This window comes from Oryza brachyantha, chromosome 4 (assembly GCF_000231095.2).
Source record: "Oryza brachyantha chromosome 4, ObraRS2, whole genome shotgun sequence".
In the NCBI taxonomy this organism is placed as follows: Eukaryota; Viridiplantae; Streptophyta; class Magnoliopsida; order Poales; family Poaceae; genus Oryza; species Oryza brachyantha.
In genome coordinates, this window is record NC_023166.2 from 15,864,900 (window position 1) to 15,888,944 (window position 24,045).

Below are 24,045 nucleotides of genomic sequence, written 5' to 3' on the forward strand. Positions count from 1 at the left end.
TGATTTTATTTCTGTATCATGACGTGTTGGTTCTATTTTTCTGTTTGGTTGGATATATGGGTTGGACCCTGTTTTTTGTTTGATAGGAAGGATGAGATGAGATGAGTTGGATCTGTTTTTTGTTTGGTTGAAGGGATGAGATGAGATAAAGATTACATCTCATATCCAAAATAAAATATTAAATACTAAGATTAATATATAAATAACCTAAAGTAATTGGATGTATATTTATACAAATAATATATTTTAAATAAATTTAATAAATAAAATGGACACCCCTCTGTGCATCATGGTCATTCTGAAATGGATCCGTCGCACCATTTTAGTGGGATGGGTTAGACCTAGGAGAAAAATATTTCTCTCAGATCCAGGTCCAACCCATCCCACCTATCCACCAATCAAACATGGTTAGGGATGGGTTGGCTCTGTCCCAACCCATCCCATCCCTGAAACCAAACACATCCTTAGCTATTTTAATTATCCATCCTTTTAGAATATTAAAATGTATTGGTACGAAGAATGTTCCATGTTACATTTTTATCGGTTTTTAAAGTATAAGTAGCACATATTTTGAACTAGTAAGACTAGCAACATCAGGACTATTTTAAAGTATAAGTAGCACATATTTTATATACTACATTCTTAAAAACCAGATTACCATACTAGAAAATATTTCTTGAAAAAATCCAAATTACTTTTTCATAAAAACGAATTACGCCTAGATATTCGCCTGGTTCCAACCTTGCATGTACAAAAAAAAGGAAATTTTGTAAATTTAGAATCTTAACGACATACAGGACCCACGTAAATCAATAAGTAGGCCAAAAATACATATATATATATATATATATATATACGATTTTATAAAATTATAATGGTAACTTTGTAATTTTGCAAAAAAAAAACCATAATAGTCGTCGACAGCTGACCACGGCAATAAACCGGAACTGGTTGGACACAACTTTTCATGGGCTCACAAACGCGCCGGTACGACTTCGCTCGGCCCATCGACAACAGCGACTTCCGCTCCGCCCCTCTCACCGACAAGTGGCCCCACCCTCCGCCGGGTCCCACCTGCCATTGTCGTGCACCGGCCGTGGCCGGGAACCAACCGGGAGGCAGCCTCCTCCCGTGTCCGTTGTCCGTTGGCTTATCCGGGGTGGGAGCGAGGGCATCGCCACCACCCAAACCCAAGGCAAAGGCCAACAAGGGGGAAGCGCAACCGCAGGGGGATTCCTCGTCTACTTCCCCCCGCTCCGGCAAGGAGCGACCCGCTCACTCTTCAGCTGCTCCTCCGTCTCATCCTCAGGTCAGCAAGATCCCTACGGTTTCCTTGGACTTGTTGTACAAGGAGTTTTTTCTTTGGCTGCTCTTGTTGCGGTTTGAGTGTTCTTGTGCAAGAAGATACGGAGAAGGAGAGGGGCTGTTCGTGTGTATTAGACTGTGAAAGCATGATTTAGTTGTTTGGTGCTACTGGTGCTGAATGTGCCATTGGCTCATTGTGGGAATGACTACTAAGATTCCTGGAAAGCTTGCACTGTCACTTGACTCGGATTCTGCATTTCTGCCTGCTTAGCTTAACCTGTGTGCTTCACTTCGTGCATCCTTTTGTGCTAAAGTTGACCTTTTTCTCATGTTACCTACAATGAGTAAATCACCTTGTCTAAGATGGAAAAGGATCTCTTTAATAAAGGGCACTGTCGTCAAGCAGTCTATTGAATGTTTCCTTTTGCTTCATGTGATGGTTGATACTGTCAGATGCTGGCGGCAGACATTACTGGCGCTCCACGATCCCTTTCTCTCTCGAACTCCAATTTTGGGGGAGTGTGTCCTAGCAAGTAGCAATAGTATACGCCAATCTAGTTAAAAACATTTTGTCTAGTTGGGGGTGGGAGTTGGTTTTTGCCACTGAGATCTTTCGAATGCTTTACTTAAGAGAAATTTTATGGTCCTAAAGAAAATGTACCACATTTTTAGCATAAAATTTTGGTACCTCAATTTATCTAGTATCCAGAGTACCAATTTTTTAAATTAGAAAATATGGTACCTCAGTGCTCAATGTACTATTTCAAGGATGGTAAAGAAGCTCTTTACTTAAATAAACCCAAAAAACTAAGTTGAGCTATTCATGTTGAGTGGCTTATCAATTGAGATTGATGACATATAGGGCATTCTGTTCCTCTAATATAGTTGTACATTGTTGTAATTGTACTGATTTCTTTGTCTAATACAGCTCAGGAGTGGAACCATACTTGCTGCAAAGGATTTGATAATCAGTATATGATTGGGGAGAGATGATATTTTCCATTAGCCTATTTGGTTGTTCACACCAGTCCATCCACAAACTTTACAGACAATGCTGGTCAAGTAACTCACATTCTACACTGAACGTGCTCTCTATCGCAAAAACTGTTGGTCAAAGTATGAAGATGAAGAGGATACATGTCAAGCCTCATGCCAGTGACCTGAAGAATAGGCCCCAGGCCCATGAGGATAATGTGCTCTACAAGTTGGTTTACAGGCTCCCTGAAAACCTCAGCTGGCTGTTGGCGTCACCAGAAATGGCTGAAAGACGAGCCTCAAAGCAGAAACTAAAGAAGAAAGAAACGGTAACAAGTAACCAATTTGGTGTGATCTTGGAGTGGGAAGGAGTTGTTGTGGAGGATGATGACCAAGACTTGGAGCCTCGAGTTTGGTATGTGTTATCACTCGAAGAAGCAAAGTCTTTTCCTCCAGATGCAGTGCTGAAGGAAATTGAGGGGATGAGGACTGATCAGGCTATCTTAGAAGTCCTACATTGGTCAGAAGATCCACAAGAAGTACAAAGGTTGGCGGCACGCAAGGAGGTAATATATCAAACACTCCGTGGCGGATTCTACCAACTGCGACCGGGTGTTCTTGATTTCCTGAACACCCTTGTGGATTTTGGCATTCCCATAGCAATCACAACTCCTCGCCCACGGTTGAGCCTAGAAGATGGGATGAGAGCTGTTGGACTTCAGGGCTACTTTGATGCTACAGTGGCAGCAGAGGATTTCAGCCGAGGGAAACCTGAGGGGGAGATGTTTGAGGTTGCAGCAGAGCGACTTGGTGTTGAGCCAGATGCTTGTCTTGTGCTGGGTAACTCAAACTTGACAATACAATCTGCGCATACTGCTGGGATGAGGTGTGTGGCGGTTGCAAGCCGGCACCCTGCCTATGAGCTCCAAGCGGCAAACCATGTTGTGAGATGGCTTGATCAGCTCTCTGTTGCTGACCTGCAAAGGCTTGCCCATGGCGAGATCCTTGGGCGCAGGGGCAGAGTGTCTGACATGGACATGGAGATTGTGATCGAGGAGTGATGTTTTGGCATGCATGGTGTGCTAGTATATTGCCCTATGTGTATAGCTCCAATTGCAACTTAGATGATGCATTGCATTTAAACGGATCAAGTAGTGAGACCAATCAAGATTAACATTGGCCATTAGCATGTTAACTGCTTGGTTTCTTGTAATGCAGAAATGGAACTTTTGTAGCTTAGATGCTTTCAATCACTAGCAGAATTGGAAGCAAAGAAACTCCCCCACCCTGTAACTCTTTTGCCTGTGTAATATATAATTTATATAGATTATTATGCCAGTATGCCTTCTATTTTTGTTCCCTCCAGCTTTTGTGCAGAAATAAATGGAGAAGATCTAAAATTACTATTGGTAAGCTCTAAACATTTTTTATCTAAAAAAAAGCTCTGGGCTCTTTGTAACTTCAATTTTTCTTAAAAGTCACTGTTTCTTAAAAAAAGGTAAAGGGGGATATTTTGCCATTTCTATTACCGCATATTACAAAGTTCAAACATTCACCATTTCCTGACAAAACTGTAACATTCTCATTTTTCTCAACTTTTAAGCTTAATATTCCCCCCGCATTTTTATTTAACGTCATTGATTTTTAGGTCTATGTTTTACCACTTGTCTTATTTTAAAAATATATAACTATTAATTATTTTGTTGTGATTTGATTGATTTGTAAAGACACTTTAAACATATTTGCACAATTTTTTTTAATAAGACGAATGATAGATCCAAAAGTTAACGGTGTCAAATAAAAAAGGGGAGAATTTTTTCTCTTAACACATCATCCATGATCCTCTTACTATACCACCCACATCTTTCGGCTTTGGGGGTGTTTGTTTCTATAGACTTATTTTTAGTCTCAGTCACATCGGATGTTTAGACACTAATTCAAAGTATTAAACATAGACTAATAAAAAAACTAATTTTATAAATGAGAGTTAATCCATGAGACAAATCTTTTAAGCCTAATTAAATTCATAATTAGCAAATGTTTACTGTAGCATCACATAGGCTAATCATGGATTAATTAGGCTCAATAGATTCGTCTCGCGAATTAGCCCAAGATTATAGATAAGTTTTATCAATAGTCTATGTTTAATACTTGAAATTAGTGTCCAAACATCTGATGTGATATTAGGTTAAAAAGTTTAGTCCCATCTAAACAACCCCTTAATTATGTTTATAAACAAAATTTGAATTTTCAACCTTATATTTAGAGTTGATTTTGAGGTTTTTTTATCATAGTTTATTTTTTCCAGTATTAGCTTTTAGATCGCTATAAATATGCATATAAAAATTTTATTCATAAATTATTTTCTTACGAATATATTGTTTGACTTTTTTTTAAAAAAAATGGATAGATGACCCTCTGTTTCAGTAAATAACAGCTGCATGTATTCATTTGCACCAACTACCAGCCATGGTAAACTGAAGAACTTCTGACGTTAGGTAGGTGGGATTATTTTTTTGGAAAATTTGCAATCACGTCGATACGATATTATAAAGTTGGAGATATATATCTGGTATCTTAATGATATGGGTAACACATGAGTCAATGACACGTGAGTCAGGATATCATATCTATAATTTAGCAAAATTATAATAGCAGCATTATAATTTTCTTTATAGTTATGAATACAAACCAAGTACTATCAGCTCTAAAATATAATTATTTATAGGTTGTTTAGAGCGGATTGAAGTTTAGAAGGAAATCAGTGAGATTGATATGACGGTGGGTGGAGATAAACGGGAAGAATTTTAAATGTAATGTGATTGATGTAACAAATAATTGTATAAATTATGTTTAATTGCTAGCATTCTCTTGTGCTGTAAAGATGCCCCATTGTCAAAATAGTAATATCTTCGCTTGCTAGCTTGTAAAGTGTTTTTTCTATTCTAGAATTACTCATCTCTTTCTCACTTCTCACTGCTCTTTCCCTTATCTCCCTCCGCGGCTGAGAAAATTGCATATTAATAGCTCTATTAGAATATCACTAATAAAATAGAAAATTATAAGGTTATCATTAAATTGGAGATATATCACCTTGGCTCATGTGTCATTGATTCATGCGTGCCTCACGTGTCTCACGTGTTATTGAGATACCAGTGACATATCTCTAGTTTTGTAAAAACCATATTGGCATGGTTGCTAATTTCCCTCAATAAAATTGCTTCGTTGTAATACCATTACCAAGCCATGGGTGTTTGCTATGATGCTATTTTTGTGATTTCTTGTATCTCAAAATTATTTTTCCTCAGTTGCACATTTTATTGGATTTTTAGATTCCTAGGTCAACAAGATGAACCACGTGGTGAGAGAGAAGTCTGAAATCAGTGAGATAGAGGACAGCGGTGGGCGGAGAAGGTTCAAGCGACAAACGCCGGTGTCGCCCACCATCGATCTGTCAGTCGACGAGTCACCTCTCCTCATCCCCCTACTGGGTTTGTCCCGAGAGTAGTGACGCCTTTTCCCCACCACCCTCGAGCCCATCGCTCCCTACCACTAAGGGTGTAATGGACCGACCCGCCAACCCGCTTATAGGCCAATTAAGCGGGTTGTCCACCAGATTACTTGCTTAATTGACCTATATAAGTAAGTTCATGGATCGGCCCACTTACACCCTTACCTACCATCCAAGCCCGCTGCTCCTCACCACCACACGTACCCCCGTCGCCATCTGTGTGGCCCTGGTGCTCACAATCTCCATCGCAGCCCCCAAACCTCCATCCCCGAACCCCACTGTGCAGTGGACGATGTACGTGATCCCCAGACCACCCATGACGCTATCGCCAAAGGTGGAGGGGCCCACGACCTCGTCAGTGGCTGAGGCACGTAAGCAAGAGGAGAAGGTGTAGAGGTTGCTCATCGCAAGGGACTAATTAACTATTGTCACTCATATGAACGATGATAATAGATTTGTCACTGAACTCACATGTTATAGACATATGAGAGTCTATATGTCATAGACAGCGAGTGACAAATCGATTATCATCAAATCTTAAGAGTGACAAATAACTAAATGTCCCTCCGACTAGATGTAGCCCGTCATTGGCATCTTGTGAGCTCAAAAATTACAAAACACACCATCCTCGTTAAAAAACACACAATCCCCATCAATAGGAGAGATGTGATAAAGAGAGTGAAGAGAAAGAACATTGGTAGAGGGAGGACGAAAAAAAATACAGGGGCAGTTTCAACACAAAATCTTAAAAGAGTAAAATCTCTTTGTTAACCCAAAATGATAAAAATGGAAAAGTATTAACCTGTGTACTCTGTTGAGGATGATATTCTAGCAAAGCCTATTTTATTAATTATACAATTATATTATAACGGAATCATATCTTATTCTTATATGTAATGATAGATATGTATTTGGCAGCGACCACAGCACGATAAGCTTTATAAGCGATGGCGGTTATGTCAACGGTCGAAGCGACACCAAGAGCCTTGAGAGGTGAATCTACCTCCTTGTAACCACGACCTTAGGGGGCGGAGGATAATTTAGCCCTGCGAGGAGTGGAGCCGGAGCCCCGAGAAGTTATTTTAGACTTTATAAAAAGTTTATACCGTAAAGCCCAAAAACCCATCTCTCAGACAAAACCCAACTCTTAAATAAAACCCTAACTTTTCAGCCTCCTCTCTCTCTCTCGTCTCTCCCTCTTGACGCGTATAGGTAAGGCAACTAGTGGCGGCGGCGGCGGCACCGACCCCTGTCCCCGGCACGGTGAGCTGGTGGCTGCGCCCTCGCGCCCGCGCGCTTCCGTCGCCCACGCTCCTCGGTCGTCCGTGCCACCGTCTCCGCCACCTGCGCCCCTCGTCTGCCCGCGCCGCCGTCTCCGTCACCCGCACCCCTCGGCCGTCCGGGCCGCCGTGTTTCACATCGTGCTAAGATTTCTTATTCAAAGATCAGCATATGTCGTACAGCGTTCCACCTACACCATATATTAATTAGGGCCGGCATTGTTTGGTACATACATCTTCATATTTAAATTTTTTTAAAGATTCAGATATATGATTACGTAAAATAAATTATTTTATTTCTACTTTTAGGAAATACAAAATTATATTTAATTTAAGTTATAAACTTCAAATCTAGCCTAGACAAGCATCTGGAACTGTGCCGCACCAAACAAGACATAAGAATCAAGAAATAGTTCACTTCGACCATAAAAATCACCTAAAATTCCTTCAATCCAAGGACTAAAATTTGTAATGGAAACAAGATAAAACCAGCAATTTAAGTGCAATGGAAATTTCAATGTAAAATCAACATAAATCATTAATAGGAAGTATGTAAGGGGAACCGTCCATATCAATATATAACATTAATAGGGTCCATCTCCGGTGCATAGTATTAACTACCAATAGAATTAATCTCAGTCATTGGTTAAAAATAATATTTTTATACTTTGTTATTAGTAGTATTTTGTAACTTTGTTTTTTTGGCCAATAAAGCTCACAATAAAAAGGATGATATTACCCCTTAAAATTTCTACTACACCAAATATTGTTGATAGTATAATTTAATCATAGTTATTTGATAAAAATAGATTAATATTGTCGATTAAATTCACTAACAGTAGAATGCAGGGGACCCCAAGGAGAGTTCATGTAAACATATTTCAGTAAAAATAGAAATAACTAATGTGTTAGTTAACAAAAAAAACGTATTTAATATCCCTTAATCATCAAATATAAATACACGCAATACATTAGTAGTATAAATATCAAAACGTAACGGTATATAACAGGTTGATCTATATAGTTATATACTCCATATAAAATATAAGCAAGAATTATATATCAATCTATCTAGCTATTAGCCCCGCCTTCACACATCAAACATAGTACTCCCACCATTTCATATTACTAGACATATATACAAGTAATAATATACATTGTTCAATAGATAAATCTAAATATAGCTAAAAATTCTTAAGATATGAAGCGGAGGAAGTATAAAACTTTTTAGCCGTAGCCAAATTTATATGGATGCTAATGAATTTAGATACATATAAAACATGCACGATATGGAATGGAGGAGTAAAAACAAATGACGTGCTTAAATTTGAAACCAGAAATTTTAGAATTCAAATAAATCTACTCCCTTCATTTCAAGTTATAAGTCATTTTAATTTTGGTCAAAATCAAAAGACTCCAAGTTTAACCAAGTTTATTAAAAAAATAACATTTACTATCCAAGAAACATATTATAAAAATATATTAAATTATAGATTTGTTAAAAGTAATTTGGTGTTGTATATATTAGTACATTTGTCTACAAATTGAGTTAAACTTAGAGTAGTTTAACTTTAACTAAAAGTCAAAACGACTTATAACTTGAAACGGAGAGAGAGCAGTTACCTGCTCAACTAAGGATAGGCATGGATCGACCCGTGGGTATTTATTCGACCCACGGCTATCCCTGTGCTCAACTGTGTGCCATGGCCACCACGCTAGTCCATTAATAAAGGATAACTTTTTACAGAATTTGTTTATATAGAATCATATATATTACCACATGGCCACACGCTATGTGATTAACAAAAGTTTCTTGGCCCATGCAAGGCACCTGCAATTTCCCACTTCCTTTATCTTGGCTAGAATTGTGGCTGGCGTGGTTGCGATACAGGGATGTGTGTGTGGTTTATTAAACTTTGCTCGTTCGGGACAAATAAAAATTTCATGGGTATCCTACTGGAATTCTGCTTATTCCTGCATTTGAAAAGTAGAATATATCTATAAGTACATGATCGTCTTCTGTGCTCAGTGCTTCAACAATAATAGCTGCCTATAGCTTTCTGGAGTTCCTCGCTGATCATCCCAGGTGCCACTGCACCAGAACAAGCAAACTGCAACAATACCAAAAGCATCAATAAATCAAAACTCCATACATATACCAAAAGCATCAAGAAATACATATAAGCATTAATTGATACTGCAATACATGCAAGATGTTAGCTTGCACTGCCTCCGTTCCGAAATAAGATCGTTTTTCAGTTATTGGATACAATGTTTTGACTCTTCGTCTTATTTGAAATTTTTTTGCGATTAATATTTGTATTCTTACTAGATGATATAACATGAATAATACCTTATGCGTGACTAATTTTTAAGTTTTTTTTATAAATTTCTCAAATAACACGAATGATCAAATGTTGGACACCGAAAAACGAAAAATAAAATTATTGAGGTAGTATCTTTTTTTAAGCAAGGCATGAGAACTGCAGGTATCTATACTACTTACAAAAGGAGCGGTGGTGGCGGTGAATTTACCTTTTAAGAAGGCGCCCAAAGGCATATATGTTAGTGATTCTGCACTAACTCTCTACTTTATACAAAGGAGAAAAAACTTTATGGCAATATATACATCAATTAATATGTAATATATGTAAAAATGATAGTAATAATGAGTTAACGATCGCCTGGGCAATATGCTAGTATATCGAGATGGTAATATGGACTTTAAATATATGTGGACTTTTGAATCTAGTCTTTCATATTGAATTTTACACCTCATTATTCAAAATTAGAATATGGATTTGTAATCTATCTACATCAGGCATGTTTTTAAAATTTTCTAAATAAAAAATGAATTACTACAAACTACGGTTGATAACTACAAGAAAAATGGATTATTCCCAAATCTCAGCTAAGCTTTATAACTCCAAGTGAAAACATGCCATGTAGTCTCTTAGATAAAATATTTGGGTGGTGCACGTGATGCTTAAATATTGCTTAACTTATTATTTGACTTAAAAGGATACGCCCATTTTATAATTTACTAATTTGTTAGGAGTTAGTACCAAACTAGCAACATTTTTTTTAACACAAAAATAACCTTCATCAACCAATGGCTAAGATTTAAATGCAGTCTTACCTTCATGGTGGTAAGATGGAGTACTTTAAAAGATTTAGAATTATCTAGCTTTTTAAAGAAAATGTCAAACAATATATTTTTAAACAAAAAATAAATCATAAATAAAAAATTTATATAGCGATCTAAAAACAAAAGCTAAAAAATAAACCACGATGAAGAAACACCCAAATTAATTACAAATTCAATGTTGAAATTTAAATTTTAACTTATAAGCATAAGCAAAACGAATAGATGTAAATTGTCAATGATCTAGATCGGTAACATATATGGGGTGGCTAGCGAGACACATAGATCAATGGTTAGATGGAGACATGAGGTTACCCAGGTTTAGGCTCTCGGCTAGCAAGATAAGACCCTACTCCTGCTTGGTGATTGTATTCGATTATGAACAAATCAAATAGAAAATAGCCGATCTGAGTATGACGTGCCCCCATGAGGGGTGCTCCTGTCCCCTCTTAAAAAGCAGGGGATAGAGCTTACAGATATGATAGAGTCCTAATATAATAAAACTAGAATCTATCATACGGATACGGCTGAGCCTGCCGTATGCGGCATGTAATCTGGACATTACTAAACTCCTAACGATCCGGTACATATATGATTGTTTTCCTATTCAGTAACCCCATACCATACGTATATGTATACTAGATGAATGCCTATGATTTGCAAAGAATAAAAACATATTATGTTATTCCTAGAATAAATAGAAAAATATTTTTTATGGAACATGTGACTATTTTTTATATAGGAAATATCCATATCGATTTGATTTCATATGAATCTAGATTTGATTGTTTTTTAATATTATGAAGTTAATGAGGTAAATTGTAAAAATACAATAGAAGTAGGTGGTGGTGGCACCACCACCACTAGAAACTTTTATAATAGTAAAGATTCTACTGAAACCGCTAGTACATTGTTTCATGTGAACTCTCGTAATTTAAGAGCTTTTTTATTATTCTTAAAAAGTAACTTGAGATATTAAAAAATTAGTGAAAAATTCTGGTACCTGAAAAATATGTTATCTTAATATATTTTTTTAAGCATGTTAAAAAAGCTCGTAAGTTAAAAGTAAGAGATAGTTACTTTAGCTTGTATCTTGAGTCCGAGGAGACCATCTGGTGCCGAGGCCTGCACCGAGAGAACGTCGAGACTTAGGCTCTTGATCGCGTCGAACACTCGTGTCATCACCAACTCCTTCCACCGGCACTGCACGTCGAGGACGACCACCTTGCCTGCGACGGTTACATCCACGTTGGCGGCCGGGGCGCCCTCCTGCTGGGAGATCACGACGCGGTGTTGCTCCCTCCCTGCGTCGCCGCCACCGCCACCGACGACGCAGACCTTCCCGCCGGCGATCTCACGCCGCCTTCGCTGTCGTGCTGATGCTTCGCTGCTGGACTCCAGCTCCTTCACCCTTTTCTCCAGCTCTTTGAGGTAGGCTATCGTTTCTGCAAGGATGGATGCTTTGTCCACCTGCAGCAGCACAGCTCGATGGATGAACATATGGATGGATGGTAAACTTGATTAATTTCAGTGTGGAAACGATTGATCGATTGAACAAATGAATTAAACTCGATTGATCGATGCGTTAACCTTGCGGACGGAGGGGACTAGTGACTTCAGGATCATGAACATCTCGTTGAGCTTCTCCCGGCGCCTTCTCTCTGACATGACATGATTCTTGATGCTGCTCTCTTGAGCCATGATCGCCACGCGGCCATCACGGCCGTCGCCGTCGTTGCTGCTCATCCATGCGCCACCGTCTACAGCTTTCTTCAGAAACTTCTGTGGCTCTATGCCGGTCACCGGCACGGCGGCCATCGCCTCGTCCGAGCAGCTCGCTCGCTTCCAAGCCACGAAACACGACGCGCGGGAGTTCGCGACGGCGTCGCCGACGGCATCACCATCGTTGGCCGCCGCCGCCTCTAGTGACGACGACGTCGTCGTTGGGACTAGTTGGAAAGAACGGCCGGGGTTCACAGGCAAGCCGGCCGTATCCTCGAGAAAGCGCACGACGTCCATGTCCAGGTCCAGGTCCAGCTCCTCGCAGAAGCTGTAGAGCTCGTCGATCTCCATGGTGACTTGGTCGAGGTCGTCGTTGGCGGCGACGACGACGGCGTCGCCGAGCTCGTGTTCTCCCGGGGGTACGACGACCACCGTCTGCTCCTGTTCGATGGCGTTGTGATCAATGAAGCCTTCGAACACGGGGTCGGCATCTTCCATGTCGTCCGGAGAAGGACTGGAGCTCGGCACCTCTAAGAATGTCGGGAACTGAGGCTCCCGGAACGACGCGACGATTCGGTTTACCAAGTTTGGGTCCTCCGAAACCTGGGAATTTAGTAGCTAGCATCCCTTAATTCATAACAGTGGAAGAGCAAAAACTTACATCTCCTCCGAAACCGCTGCATCCTCTAGTTTGCAAGGATATACTGCCTCTGCTTCATATGTAAAACTTTCCAGTCTTCTTTAAATTCATCAATTAATAAATATATAAAATTTAAGATTTGCTCTCATTTCTCGCCATTAGATGTAGCTGAGTAGGATGTGTACTTTAAGATCTACGATCAAAAATAATTTGGTATCGCAAGGTACTAATATCTTGAGTTATTTTTTGTTGGACTGAAACAAATCTCATATAATTTATATAGATGTCTAGATTTATTAGCATCTATATGAATCTAGACAAAACTAAACAAAACTTACATCGTAAAACGGAGGGAGTAATATATATGTTGACATTTTGTGAAAATTTATTTGCTTGGCTTTTTTATCATCTTTGAAAAGTACCACGAGGTACTAAATTTTTACACTAAAAAATATGAGACCTTGAGTTACTTTTTTAATAGAGAAATTTTTCCATATTTAAGAAGATACCACTATTTTCTATGTAAAATTTGATATCTCTTGATATCTTAGATACTAAAATATACTAAATTTTACATAGAAAACAGTGATACTCTATGGTACCTGTTGAACGGTGAAAAATGCTCTTTTCAAAAATAGTAAAAAAAACTCTTGTTTGCTATATCCTAGTTCTGCGACGAAGCAATGCGTGGATGGTGCGCGGCTGCTGCCGTGGTACACAAGTTACAGTGCTGTACTCGTCAATGTTTGATACTATTTATTTTCTTTAGAAAATATATAATCATTATTTATTATGCTCTGATTTGATTATAATTAAAGGAATTTTTAAGAATGACTTGTTTTGCAGAATAAATAAATATCAAACATATATTTAAAAGTCAATGGTATTAAGTATTAAAGCAAGAGAAAGTACTAAAAGCATAAAACATGAGAAATCTTAACATACTCTTAAAAAATACCATGAGATATATAACATTTTCTAGTGTAAAATTTAATACCTACTCTATCTCTTGTGGCACAAAATTTAGTGATTCGAGATACTTTCTTAAAAAGGTAAAACTGCCCACAAAACATATATGGGCATGTTCTTTTTTTTTTGTCTCATCACCAATGTTTCTCGTGCCATCTAAATAGTTATAATATTTTTTTAAAAAAATGACAACATACATCAATATATGATATTCACTCCACACACATATACCATCTTACATTCAACATATAAAAATTGATAAAAAGGACAACCACGTGAATAGTCATATTTCTTTTCAAATTGTATCAATCAAATTCAAATTCATATGTTTATGGAGTGACATATATAGTATCATGTATTAATTTATGTCATCAATTTTTTTTAAAACAACCATGCTATTTAGATGACACATAAGAAATGATGAGGCATCGCTTTGGTTTAATATTTTTTGGATGGTCAGATCTTCGCATGATTGAGCTTCCCGCTGTATCCTACTGTATCCTATGGCTCCATAGCTTTACGTGCCATAAAGGATGATGAACTTACTAGATCAGTGGTCCCGAGCTCAAGCACGCCACTCATGAAGGGGATGCATACGATTGTCTGTAAAATATATAATCCAAGGTAATTAAATAGATAATTAATTAGCTGGAGCAAGATATATATTGGACGTACAAACGACAGAGCTTCATTGAGATCAAATATCATCGCAATAGATTTATTAATTGAAAAATATCATCACGCGTGTCATTAACATGTAGGCCGAGGCACCACATATCATTCTCACATATAATGGTATTTTCTTACTTACTTACTATGGTGTTTTCTAAATTTCTCTATTTTAAAACAATTTCAGGAATTATTCCCCACCGAAAGATTATATTGAAACTCCGTCGTCACTAGATATACACATCGAATACAGTAGATAGAGATCTGTGTGGTCTTGATGAAGGAATGTGTTAAGTTGTACATACCTGAATGGACGCGCTCTGCATAGTACAAAGATAGAATGAGTTAGATCAAGATATTACAGGGATGTAAATAATTAAATATGATCATGGAGGAGAATGCATGAACACTCTCTTTCTCTTGAGGCATCACCGCATCAAACGACATGTACCATGTCCAGTTTTCAATAGATCACATCATTAATTTTTAGGATGTTTGAATATTCGTCTTATATAAAAAACTTATGTAATTACTACTAATTAATATCTCTGTTTCAAAATATATACATTGCTAGGGTGTTTAAGTATAAACTAATGATATATAAAAATATTATGTTTTAGTCAATTTAGTGGTCATTTTTAAAATTTTGAATGGATGATATTTTCTTTGGAAGCATCTGATTGTTTTGGAGCCATTAGAATGATTGAAATCATAAGAATGAGTACAACAATATTTATTTTGGTACAACCTTAAATCATAGAAATACATATATTTTAAGATGGAGTGGTTACGTTATTATGATTTGATTTAGTTCAAGTATAATTTATATTGTTATAGATTAACATATACTCACTCTGTCCCAAAAAAACTAATTATCTGGTTTTCGTGTCCAACGTTTGACCATTTGTCTTATTTGAAAATTTTTCAGAAAATTAGACAAAAATTAGTCACACGTAAAATACTATTCATGATTTATCATTTAATAAAAACAAAACTATCAATCACAAAATTTTTTAAATAAAACGAAGAGCTAAAAATTGTAAGTAAAAAATGAAAAATTAATTTATTTTGGGACGGAGGAGTACGTAAAAAAAGACAACTGCATAGGGTACCTTCGCTAAGAGCGCGCGCAGAAAGGTGTTGGTATCGGCAGACTGGGCATTGTACAGCCAAACAGGTGCATTGCTTGCAAAGCTTTTGCCTGGCAACCTGACAGTGTGTACACCAGCAGATCAATAACAACACTTCAGTAACTTCACTAGTAAAATCTTGTCAAGATGCAATTCATTGCCAATTCTGCCAGCTGCCTGTTGCGTTGCCCCAGCTTCTGTTTCTCCTCCGATTATTGGAGATGCTAAGCCAGCAAATTAATCAGCCAACGAGGAGTATATTTATTTATTGTTATGAACGATATGATACGATATCTTCTCTCTAAATGTTGGTGCTATCTCTGTACTTGAAAAACTTCAGTTCTTAATTTTTTTTACGTTCAACATTGATCATCCGTCTTATTTTAAAAAATTATACGAAAATTTAAAAAAATTAGTCACGCGTAAAGTACTATTTATGTTTTATCGTTTAATAGTAATAAAAATATTAATCATATTTTTTTAAATAAGACGAAGAGTAAAAAGATCATGTCAAAAAAACTGAAAAGTTTGAAACAGATGGAGTAATTAATATGCAGAGGATAGGAGGAGCAGATAGTACACAGTACACACCCTTGGCCAAGCCGGAAGATGTAGGTCATGCAAATTACGTAGTACCATTCTGCGTCACCGAGATCTTCCGGCGACAGCGCGGCCATGGGCCTTCTTGCCCGGTGGTCGCACTCGCCGGACAGGAGGGAGCAGTAGAGCTCCCTCAGCTGCTCGCTTCTCTGCAGGACGCGCTGCTCGGCCGTCAGCTCCTCCGAGTTGGATATCTTCCTCGTTTTAACCTCACCGTTGTAGAACCCATCTTTCCAAGCCAAAACTACTCTGTACAGGCAATAATTTAAGATGATCTAAATACAACCAGTTCAAGATCGCCCAATGCATGCAATTAAGCAACTGCATTGATGATAATGGAGTAAGTATATATTACTCTGGGCGACTGGTTGAAATGGACCAAAAGATGGCATAACTCCAACCGATGCTCCTGACGGCAGCAGCAAGCTGGTTCCTGAAGTGCTTCGTCCCTGGCTGTAGGTGTTGTTCCTGAACTGGAGCTGATGCCATCACCACACACACTAGAAATCTTGAACCTGCAGGCTATTTCCTGCATATGTATATGTGTGCAAAATCAAGGAAAGAAGCTACTGTTAGTATGTACAAGCAGAGACGAAGCGTAGAATCAAAGAAGTTGCTATGAATTAATTTGCAGTAAGCTCTACATGTAACTCTAAGTATTAGATCGATGAAGAACACCGTATAGTAATCTGCGATCGATCTCTACTTCTTTAGTTCCGTTTGCACTAAAACACAGCGCGCTATAACTTAATTAGCTGCAGCTAGACTGCCGTAGTACGTGCAGGCCATTCTCTTGATTCATGGATCGAGATCTCAAGAACAAAGCTTGAAAGTTGAATGAATAAAGCAGTAATTAACCTGCAAAATAACTAAGATAGCCCATAATTGTGTATACACGGAGAAGAACAAAGGGAAGCTAGCTTACTCGATCTATACCCACAAGAACTCTAGCGATCGAGCTGGCTGCTCTAGCTGCCGCAACTCCCTTCTGCTACCCGTCGTGTTCCAAAAGACGACGGAGCTATATATACACACACATGTACTCCATCTATCCAAAAAACCAATTCTTCGATTTCTGTGTCAAACGTTTGACCATCCGTCTTATTTAAAAAAATTTTAGAAAATTAAAAAAAATTAGTCATACGTAAAGTACTATTCATGATTTATCATCTAATAAAAACAAAAATATCAATCGTAAAAAAATTTGAATAAGACAAAGAGTCAAAAATTATAATTAAAAAGTAAAAAATTGGTTTATTTTAGAATGAAGGGAGTACATTCGATGCTCGCGTAGAGGTAGCTATCTAGCTAGCTAGAGAGGTAAATTTACGTTTCTTCTTAGTTACTCCATCCAGTATTTAATAACGGATGCAGTTAATTTTTAGTCATATATATATATATGTTTAATTATTTATCTTACTTAAAAATATATAGAAATACGTAAAAATATGATCCCCACTATGGTACCCTTTACTGGTAGTAAAAATGAATCTGAATAATTATTCTAATTTTATTGAAGGATTCAGGTCTATATTTAGAGGGGTATAATTATAAGAAAAAATATGGATAGAACTAGATAAAATCATACATTTTCACGTGTGAAGGATGTCCCGTCAAGTACATACTGAACAATGACGCAATCTCATGAATGAATAAGAACATCTTATAAAGTCCTAAATGTCAACTTTACCCATAATAACTAAGTAAAATACTGATATACCCTTACCCTTATAAACTGATGGTACACGTCAATTCTATATACTCCCTCTGATTATTCTAATTTAACGCCGTTCACTTTTGAATTTATATTTGATCCTTCATTTTATTCAAATTTTTTATTCAAGTAGGCAAAATTATAAATCATACTTAAAGTGTATTTTAGTATTAAATTAAATTATAAAAAATAAAAATATAATTATATAATTTTTTAATAAAACAAATGATGAAACGATTCAAAAGTTAATGACATTCATGAAAAAACAGAGGGAATACTATCAATTAGATAGCACCATAGTGTTTCTCTAAAAGTATAAGTCAGGCTTACCGTTCATATAGTTTTTATAAAAAAAGAATGGTTAAATATATGGCTAAATCAATAGCGTCAACTGTTAAAAACCAGATCAGTAACTAATATCAAGTCCATCTTTGCTATCCAATGTTTTTTTTTCTTCAGCGGAGGCCAGCTACTAGTTGGTAACTTGTGCATCCGTAGTTAATAAATACAACTATACTACGATCAGTGAGCATAAGTATACTATCTAATTGCGTACTTCGCTTCGCAGAGGATGGATTTTAATCTATTTATGAAAAATTTTAATAGTTTTAAATTTCAGAACGGTAGAACACACGCGACAAAATCCTATAATATAAAAATTTACTCCAGACATGGTGAGTAAAAATTTGACCCCATGAACAATATATTGGTGTGTTATAGTAGATCTATTTTTCATTTACGAAATATGAATTCTTACCCGACTTTTTAAATAAGAATGTCTTTCTCGGAATAGACACTTAGGTTAGAATTTTATTAGGTGACTAAATTAAAAAAAAGTAGTACTAGTAATCAAATGTGACAGCACTTCTTTTAAAAAAAGTGTCAGAACACAATAGGGTGATTGTTTACGTAATATTTGTAAATAAAAATAATTGTGAGTAAGACTTTTATATTTATTTTATTAGAGATATAAAAGCCAAGCATCAAAAAAAAACTGCGATAAAGATCAATCTCAAAATATATTTCAAATTTAAATTGAAAAGTTTAATTTTAATTTATAAACATAAGCATCGCAGAAGAGAAAGGAAGAAGCTGAATAGGATCATTAATGTCGATGCAATTATTGTTGCCAATCCAAATCAATGTCATGCTCGGTTATGCAGAACCCTAGTACGACCATCGCATCGTTGAGTTAATGTCGATGCAATGAATATCTTGTTTGGTCCAGGAATAGGGCGTCCTGGCATCGTCGGCATCGTTTTTGTTTTTTTCTTTCTTTTTTTGGAAGAAAAAAGCAGCGCATTGTTCTATATAGGTCCAGTTTAGCCTTTGAAAAGAAAATTTTTAGATATCAAATTAACGTTTGGCCGAATGTCGGAAGGAGTTTTTAGACACAAATAAAAAAATAAATTTTATAGCTCGCATTGAAACCATCAGACGAATCTTGTGAGCCTAATTAATCCATCATTAACATATATGGGTTAATGTAGTACTTATGGCTAATCATAAACTAATTAAGCTCAAACGATTCGTCTCATAATTTCCCCCGAACTATGTAATTAGTTTTTTTCAACTATATTTAATACTATATTTAGATATTAAAAGATTTGATTTGATGTTTTTAGGAAGTAAGGTCTATTTGACTGTGAAAGGTTACCCCCACCCCCCAAAGTTATTGTTTCAAAATAAAACGGCACATGAATTTTTTTTCTGTCAAAGAAAAAAATAGACTTTACATGAAATGTGTGATTTGGAATATTAAATTAAGGTCTTATAGGCATGTAGGTACTATACTTAGGAGTATGTGATTTGCTACCTTTGTAGGGAGATATTTTCTCTTATCCGTGAGATATTCCTAGAAGTCGATTATCAATATTTGTCTTTAACTACTAATAATATTAAACGATTAAACTACGAAAAGTTAAGATTATATTTAATGTAAAATATACTTTGATAGTATAGTATTTAAGTATTTATATTTTTTTAAAGAAACATGGGTGACCAAATTTTTAAGATGGATATGGTTCCGTCAATTATTTATTGAATTAAGAACGGGAATGTTTTTTTCTTATAAATTTTGCTTTCTCATTAATTGCACCTGAATTGTGTGGATTGAGTAAACGTTGTACTACTCACCGTCTTTAAATATATCAAAATCTAGCGTTCAAAGTTTGTTCTAGAATATAACAAATTCCCCATATACTTCCTCTCCTTAACCCGCCACAATCATTTTCATTTAATTTTCACATGTTTACTCATCCCAACCATTGACAATCATCCATCCAATTGCATCGACATCCTTAATATCATTGCAGAACTCCAGAATATTTATATTCTGATACCACTAAAACGATGAATATTAAGAGTTTTACATTGTAATCTCTCAGTTCTAAAATATAGTTATGTTTTTTTTTCAGATTCAGGTGATGAATAAAATTAAATGGGCGAGGCTGTTGTGATTGATTTAAATGAGGAAGTAGATACATAACTTATATAGGATATAATTGCGACTGGTTACATGTGTATTTATGCATATCAGAAATAACTATACTTAAGAATAAAATTTAAGGGCCCCTTTGAAGTATAAAATTTAAGGACCCCCTTTGAATAACATGAATGAAAGAAATGGAGGAATAGAAAAAACATAGGATTTTGATAGAAATATAAGTGTAACACAAAGGATTGTAAAACACAGGAAAATGTAGGAATGACTGTTTGATTGGACCACAGTAAAAACACAAGAATTTGAGGAGAGAGAAAGACACGAATGATTTTTTTTCATAAGGTTTTACATCTTGCTAAATTTCTTCTAAAACTTGTATGAGAAGAGGAATTCGATAGAAATTTCATAGGATTCATTGGCTTTAATTGTAGGAAAAATTTCATAAATTTTCTTTAAATCAAAGAGGCCTAGGATGTTATGTTAAAGATAGATCTCTGGAACGGATAGAGCATGTGGTTGTGTGCTGAGCTCGATGCTCCTGTAAATGAGGCTACGCATTAATTGTTCTGCATGGCTAAACATAGCATGGCAATCGTTGCTAGGCCTTGTTTAGTTAAAAAAAATTTCTAAAAATATCATATCGAATTTTTAGATATCTAAATAAAACATTAAACATAGATAAAAAAAACCTAATTGCACAATTATGGAAGAAATCTTGAGACGAATCTTTTGAGCCTAATTAGTCCATGATTAGCCATAAGTGCTATAGTAACCAACATGTGCTAATGACAGATTAATTAGGCTCAAAAGATTCGTTTCTAGCCTAGCTGTGAAATTCGTGTTTCATTCGTGTCCGAAAACCCCTTCCGACATCCAGTCAAACGTTCGATGTGATGTTTTTGCCAAAAAATTTTGACAACTAAACACCACCTTAGAATTGGGCCCTCTCTCTGTCAAAAAAGAAAAATCTTTGAGTTTGATCATTCGTACTATTTAAAAATTTTATTTAAAAGCTTAAAAATTAGTCGTAAGTGCTATTTATATTTTATCATATAATTAAAATAAAAATATTAATCATAAAATTTTTTAATAAGACAAAAGACAAACATTATATTCCGGGGTGAACCGGCGAAGGGAGTATTTTGATTCGTGTGTTCATGTCTCCGGCTAGTGTAGCACAATGGCAGCATATATAATGAACATTTTTTTATGTCTCAGGCTAGTGTAGTACAATATGGCAGCACATACGTACGTACATATAATGAATTGTTATGTCTCAGGTTAACGTGTGTAATGAATGGGTTTGCCCGTCCTGTTCAGTCACTCCAACTAGGACTGTAGCTAGTACTAGCACTTTGGAAGGCAAAATGACCAATGCACGCAAAGCTTTGAGTGCATAAGAGGCTTCACAGGTGACGCTTCGTTGGTGGGTCACCATGGAAGTTCCATTAAACATCAAAACCCCATACATGTATTGTATCGTGACATCATGCCAATTCAGAGAAGATCGGGTTGGTACAATGTGAGGATCGATCTTGCCAACCGGTACATCCAAAACGTGGTGTTTTCTCTGGATAAAAGTACCACCCCTTAAATAAATGTAAGTATTTCTAATTTATTTATCAGATTTAAGTTTAAGAAAAAATGACTATAGTAGCATTTAGTAGTGAGTAATGAATAAGTGCAGTAGGGTAGATGAGAGATAAAATAGAAACACGTGATTAATGTGATCAGTATAAATGATTATATTTTTTATTAAACTTCAAATGCTAGGTAAAACATGCCAGGTACTGCTCCATCTGTCCCTAAATATTTAACACCATTGACTTTTTTATATACGTTTGACCATTCGTCTTATTAATTTTTTTTAATAAAATATGTAAAGCTATATATATGCATAAAAATATACTTAACAATAAATAAAATGATATAAAAAATTAATAATTATGTAAATTTTTTAAATAAAACGAATGATCAAATGTGCATAAAAAAATCAACGGCGTCAAATATTTAGGGACGAAGGTAGTATATTGCTCGTCTTACAATCAATTAACAGGACTGATATAAACATTGATAGCCCTTTTGATCCTTGGCTTCTAGATCCAACTCGCGGTCCATGCCTCCTTTGATTTGAAGGAAAACAGTAGAAATTTTACATGATTTTTTCTGTATGTTGCTTTTTTTTTAAATGAAAAATTGGATCCTATTGAATCCTATGAAATGCTTCGTACCATATAAGTTTTAGAGGAAAATTAACATACTGTCCAATGTCATGGAAAGTTATGTTTAAATCTTTATCTCTACTCGAATTCATGTGGCGTTTTTTCATACAGGCTATCAAACTTATATTTTCATAATTATTTGTTTAATATATTATTGTTAAAATCATGTGCTTTTTCTGTTCGTTTATTTTTTTTCTCGATCATTATTTTCAATGAGTTCTATATCTTGCTAGCAATATGCAATATCATGTGTTGGAGACACCTCATTTTGAAAATCTTTGGTTGGAATCTATCATAATCTCCCACATAATCATGATGAAGAGTGATTTGATGCCTTGTTCGTCTTGTTTGTTGTCGCAACCCCGTTGATCCAGCATTCCAGCAGGGCGACGTCATTACCTCAATTGTGGGGTTTTAACTATGGATACCACCGTAACCTTATCGCTATATGACATGCCAAATTAATGGTGTGAAAAATAACTTTTTGAGAATCAAATATGCCCTGAAATCTTACAAATCAAGTTTGATCAAGCCAATGTAGTACTAGAAACTCAATTAGACATGACAGCCAAAAAATAGTCGGAAAAATACGTAATCACGTTTGGAAACATCCTGACCTGCTGTCAGGAAAATTCAGTCGTGCTGCATTGTCTGGAAAAGTTCCATCAATCCACTATAGTATAGTCTGTAGTACCCGAAACTCAGTTAGACTTGACAGCCAAAAAAATCATCACGAAAATTCATAATCCTGTCAGGAAGCATTTTTTTAGATAATTAAATAACATTTTGGTATTTGCTTAATGACCCGCAACCAATTATTATAAAGGACACACGCGATCAAACTCCGCGTACACAGACATAATGTAAACAAAATACAAACTCAAAAGACACCAACACCAAATAAAAGAACTCGATTCCTAAATTCTATTCGAGAATCTACATCCGAAATTGGCAAAAAGCTACAAAGTTTACGACATACATCATTTATTAGCTTGATATTATCATCGTGCATTTGTAATTAGGCCCAACCCCAAAACTAATATGTTGCCCTGAAAAGTTTACGACCTACAAATAAGTTTTTAATGATGTCTTATAAAAATTATATTATTTTTACTAAGCCAAGGAGCCCTGCAAGTGGCCGAAACATATCCTGACCTAAAACTGTCATGAAAAGTTAAATTTGACTGGCATGTTTCCGTACGGATAAATAAATACCGACGGGTTTGGCTGTCCCAATGAAACATATATTGTGATAAGGATTTAACCACAAAAACTGATGTGAGTCCCCATTCGCCACTCACCAGATCAGTAAGCTAACTTAAGCATGCTACCAGTTTGCTGGCTAACAGGTGGCCTTATAAATGCAAAGACGTGGACCTCCTAAATAACAATCATTTGCTTCAAGGACAAAAATATTTACAATTCGAATAGACAGCTATTAAAACCAACCGAACAACATTATCATCTTTTACATGAAAGCAATCTAGAAATCACACTAATTAAGAATGGGTAGATATATGCAGCTAGTGTAGATCCTCTCATGGGTAGAGGTAAGATTTGTCAACTATGAAACTACCGAGCCAAAGTTTAATTTGGATAATTAATTCAGTTATTGTTATGGATTATCTACTTGTTTACATGCATAAATTACAATTTTTTTAAAAAATAAAGTGAATCAATAGCTTAAAGTAAGGCCGTGTTCTTGCCCCTCTAATTTAAT

The 24,045-nt window shown here is 36.1% G+C and overlaps 2 protein-coding genes across 3 annotated transcripts; one reads left to right on the forward strand and one right to left on the reverse strand.

Moving 5' to 3' along the window:
* The first annotated feature begins 1,171 nt into the window (after positions 1-1,171).
* LOC102717699 (5-amino-6-(5-phospho-D-ribitylamino)uracil phosphatase, chloroplastic) lies at positions 1,172-3,605 on the forward strand. The gene is made up of 2 exons (XM_006652564.3): positions 1,172-1,309; positions 2,234-3,605. Exon 2 carries the CDS (start codon positions 2,295-2,297, stop codon positions 3,339-3,341), a length of 1,047 nt encoding a protein of 348 aa, XP_006652627.1. The 5' UTR covers positions 1,172-1,309; positions 2,234-2,294; the 3' UTR covers positions 3,342-3,605.
* A 5,010-nt stretch (positions 3,606-8,615) lies between these two features.
* Positions 8,616-16,938, reverse strand: LOC102706469 (anthocyanin regulatory R-S protein-like). 2 transcript variants are annotated; one of them, XM_006653600.2, is made up of 9 exons: positions 16,872-16,938; positions 16,302-16,475; positions 15,938-16,195; positions 15,329-15,425; positions 14,522-14,536; positions 14,094-14,150; positions 11,807-12,541; positions 11,297-11,686; positions 8,616-9,182 (listed from the first exon to the last, which is right to left on the reverse strand). In XM_006653600.2, exons 2-9 carry the CDS (start codon positions 16,433-16,435, stop codon positions 9,105-9,107), a joined length of 1,764 nt encoding a protein of 587 aa, XP_006653663.1. In that variant the 5' UTR covers positions 16,436-16,475; positions 16,872-16,938; the 3' UTR covers positions 8,616-9,104. The 2 variants fall into 2 exon arrangements, with proteins under 2 accessions (XP_006653663.1, XP_015692285.1); XM_015836799.1 differs by lacking the exon at positions 16,872-16,938 and adding an exon at positions 16,805-16,843.
* Positions 16,939-24,045: the final 7,107 nt, after the last annotated feature.

Bases quoted from the DNA above. Each gene is read 5' to 3' on its own strand.
- LOC102717699 (XM_006652564.3), top strand. From the start codon at position 2,295: ATGATATTTTCCATTAGCCTATTTGGTTGTTCACACCAGTCCATCCAC.
- LOC102706469 (XM_006653600.2), bottom strand. From the start codon at position 16,435: ATGGCATCAGCTCCAGTTCAGGAACAACACCTACAGCCAGGGACGAAG. The intron at 15,426-15,937 runs GTGTGTACTGTG...ACACACTGTCAG, and splicing joins ATCTTCCGGCTTGGCCAAGG to GTTGCCAGGCAAAAGCTTTG. The intron at 12,542-14,093 runs GTAAGTTCATCA...CTAAATTCCCAG, and splicing joins AGCTCGGGACCACTGATCTA to GTTTCGGAGGACCCAAACTT.